The sequence below is a fragment of the Hylobates moloch genome, unplaced genomic scaffold (genome assembly GCF_009828535.3).
Source record: "Hylobates moloch isolate HMO894 unplaced genomic scaffold, HMol_V3 SCAFFOLD_1, whole genome shotgun sequence".
NCBI lineage: Eukaryota > Metazoa > Chordata > Mammalia > Primates > Hylobatidae > Hylobates > Hylobates moloch.
The window spans coordinates 56244612-56248410 of NW_026652276.1; the positions used below are offsets into that span (position 1 = coordinate 56244612).

Genomic DNA, 3799 nt, shown 5'->3' on the forward strand with positions numbered 1-3799 from the left:
TTCAAATTCTGGATTTGCTGCAGAGACTCAGATGAAAACTACTTGCATGAAAGAATTGAGATAACAAGATGAATTAGAGGAGCAGGTATTTAGGTTGAAACTAAATCTTATGTAAAAGTCACTAACACTGCTTTGTTGTTGTTGTTTATCATTGATGTTATTTTTTCATGACCTCTGAAAATATTAGGCAATGCTTGGGGTGTGCATCTTTATTCAACCAAATAAATAAATACTAGAGTTTTTTCCTGAAGTAGAATAATATGCCAAAGTGCAAATATTTACTTTCTAATCTTAAATTGCATGTAATTCATAGAGATAACAACAAAGGTAATTAAAATAGATACAAAACCATAATATACTAAATTGATACTTAATATACTTATCACAGCAATTTGTTATGAGTTGTTTAATGCACGAATTTTTTTGTGAGAGTTATTTCTACCAGATATTGAGATAGTGGAAGGTAAGATTTGTGGATGTTTGAAGAGCTTTGTATTCAAAGAAAATAGTCCAGAAAGATTTGAAAGAAAGATATATAAACCTACTGGGCTTAAACAGATTGTTTAATTTGGATTTTCTACTTTTGCTCTCAATTTCTAGGCCTTAACATCTCACTCTCTCAAGGTACTTTAAAATGGGGTAATGTGCTGTTTTTGCCTTTGGAATGATCTTTCTGGAGCTAAACTTCAAAGGCGCCGAAGAGATATATTACAAACATGTTCACTGCAGAGGCGGTTGCTCTGTCTTCTTTAGCAAAATATCTGGAGTACTGGCCTTTATGACTTCTTTTTATATACCTAGATCTATTATGTTATGTGTCTATTACAGAATATATCTTATAGCTAAAGAGCAGGCAAGATCAATTAATGATGCCAATCAGAATCTCCAAATTGGATTGGAAATGAAAAATGGAATTTCACAAAGCAAAGAAAGGAAAGCTGCGAAGACATTGGGGATTGTGATGGGAGTTTTCCTAATATGCTGGTGCCCTTTCTTTGTCTGTACAGTCATGGACCCTTTTATTCACTACATTATTCCACCTACTTTGACTGATGTATTGATTTGGTTTGGCTACTTGAACTCTACATTTAATCCAATGGTTTATGCATTTTTCTATCCCTGGTTTAGAAAAGTACTGAAGATGATTCTGTTTGGTAAAATTTTCCAAAAAGATTCTTCCAGGTGTAAATTATTTTTGGAATCGAGTTCATAGAATTATTATATTTTACTGTTTTGCAAATTGGTTGGTGATCATATTTATGAACACAACATAACGAACCACGTGCACCAACCACACGGATTTTTTTTTTTTTTAATCAGTTACTTGAGTCAAAATATGTATGGTGAGTTAAATTATGATGCTTATAGGTAATTTCCTATTTGGGACACAGTAGGTATACTCTTTTCCATTCTTACCACACATATTGGAACTTTGCAAATCCAGCATTTAAAGGCCTATATTTTATATAACTTTTCCTGCCCTTAGAAGAACTGCCATGAGTTTACTGTGGTACCTTAGTCAGCTGTTCAGTGGTGGAAACTATAGGGCTGAATTTGAGGATGCAAATCAGAATGATTTTGTCATATATGTATACATGTCCTTGTCACATATGTGTATATGTCTTTTAGTAAAATCAACTAAAAGTACACACATTAAATGTTACTGCTAAATAAAAAATAAATAAAATAAAATAAAATAAAATGGGGTAATGTGTTAAACATTTAAAGAAATTAGACATTTGGCTCCAACAAAGAAATTGTTTCCAGGGGAAAAGAAAGTTGTAAAGAAAATGCTTTAGAAAGGAGGGTAACAGTATGTAATGAGAATGGGAGAAGGGAACACTGAAGTTCTCATTACCACATGAATTTTAATCCTGACCTGAATTACTCTTGTCTAAGCATAAGTCCATACTCCATCAAAGGACTTGGTTTTCTGAGTCATCACCCCCACACTATTGCATGTGGGAATCACACAGTAAAACACATGATTTTTTGAGTCTTTATAGAGTTCTTCACAATACTGGGACTAGTTTCAAACTTTTTACGTTTCACAAGGAATGTGACGGAAGCAAAGATTTTCGGTTTAAATTTAGGTTTCAGTTTGACTACTAATCGAGATAGTTCACATAAAAGTTGGTGAATGGACATTAGGTCAGAGTACAATAAGATTTAGGGGAATATGAAAATTATAATTCTTCAAGTCTTGATAATATCTAGTGTTTAACTTCTACCAACTACTTTTTATATATTCCTCTGTCTTTGTTTATTTTTGACTATGTTGTGGATCAGGGTGGTGGTTGCTAAATCTATTGACTCTTCCTCTCATAAAATATTTCTCTGTAGCATGCAATGCTGTTTGACAGCATTTTACCTACAGTAGAACTTTCAAAATTGGAGTCAATCCTCTCAAATCCTGCCACTGCTTTATCAACTAAGTTTATGTAATATTCTAGATCTTTTGTTGTTATTTCAATAATATTCAAAGCATCTTCACCAGGAATAGATTCCATCTCAATAAACGACTTTATGTATCAATAAGAAGCAACTCCTCATCTGTCAAGGTTTATACTTTCTCCTCTGAAGTTTTAAACCACTCTGTCATCTGTGAGGGTTGGAGTCAAGTCAACTTCTTCCAAACTCCTGTTAGTGTTGATATTTTGACCTCCTCCTATGAATCAGAAATTTTCTTAATGTCATCTAGAATGGTGAACCATTTTTAGAAGGCTTTCAATTTACTTTCCCCAGATCTATCAGAAAAATCACTATCTGTGGCAACTATAGCCTTATGAGGGATAGTTCTTACATAATAAGACTTCAGAGTTAAAATTACTTGATCCATAGGCTTAGAATGGATGCTGTGTTAGCAGGCATGAAAACTACATTCATCTCCTTTCTACATCTCCATCAGAGCTCTTGGGTGACCAGGTGCGTTGCCAATGGAAGTAATATTTTGAAAGGATTTTTTTTTTTATCTGAGATGTAGGATTCTATGGCTGGATTAAAATATTCAGTAAACTGTGTTGTAAACATATATTCTGTCATTTAGGATTTGTTGTTCCATTTATAGAGAACAGACAAAATAGATTTAGCATAAACCTTCAAGGTACTAGGATTTCTAGGATGGTAAATGAGTATTAGTTTAATCTTAAATTCTTCAGCTACATTAGTCTCTAACAAGAGAATCAGCCTGTCTTTTGAAGCTTTAAGGCCAGGCATTGTTTTCTCCTCTGTAGCTATGAAAGTCCTATATGACATTTTCGTCCCATATAAGGCTGCTTTGTCTATATGGAAAATCTCTTTAGTGTAGCCACCTTCATCAATAATCTTAGTTAGATCTTCTGGTTAACTTGCTTCAGCTTCTATATGAGCATTTGCTGCTTCACCTTGCATTTTTATGTTATGGAGAAGGCTTCTTTCCTTCAACACTATGAACCAACTTCTAATTTCAAACATTTCTTCTGCGGCTTCCTCACTTCTCTTACCATTTATAGAATCGAAGAGTTAGGTCCTTGCTTTGGATTGGGCTTTGGCTTAAAGAAATGTTGTGGCTAGTCTGATCTATCTAGACCACCGAAACTCTCTCCATATTAGAAATAAGGCTATTTCTTTTTCTTATCATTCATGTATTCACTTGAGTAGCGCTTTTGAGTTCCTTCAGGAATGTTTTTTTTAATTCACAATTCACAATCCAGATGCAAGAGGCTTAGCTTTCAGCCTATCTAGATGTTTGACATGCTTTTCTCACTAAACTTAATTATTTCTAGGCTTTTATTGAAAGTGAGAAACCTGACACTTTTCA

General features: G+C 33.7%; 1 protein-coding gene across 1 annotated transcript; it reads left to right on the forward strand.

Moving 5' to 3' along the window:
* Positions 1-652: 652 nt before the first annotated feature.
* On the forward strand, positions 653-1213 carry LOC116810567 (trace amine-associated receptor 1-like; the record flags this gene model as incomplete). The annotated part of the gene is made up of 1 exon (XM_032755204.1): positions 653-1213. A coding segment is annotated over one exon (561 nt), but the record flags the coding sequence as incomplete, so codon positions are not given.
* Positions 1214-3799: the final 2586 nt, after the last annotated feature.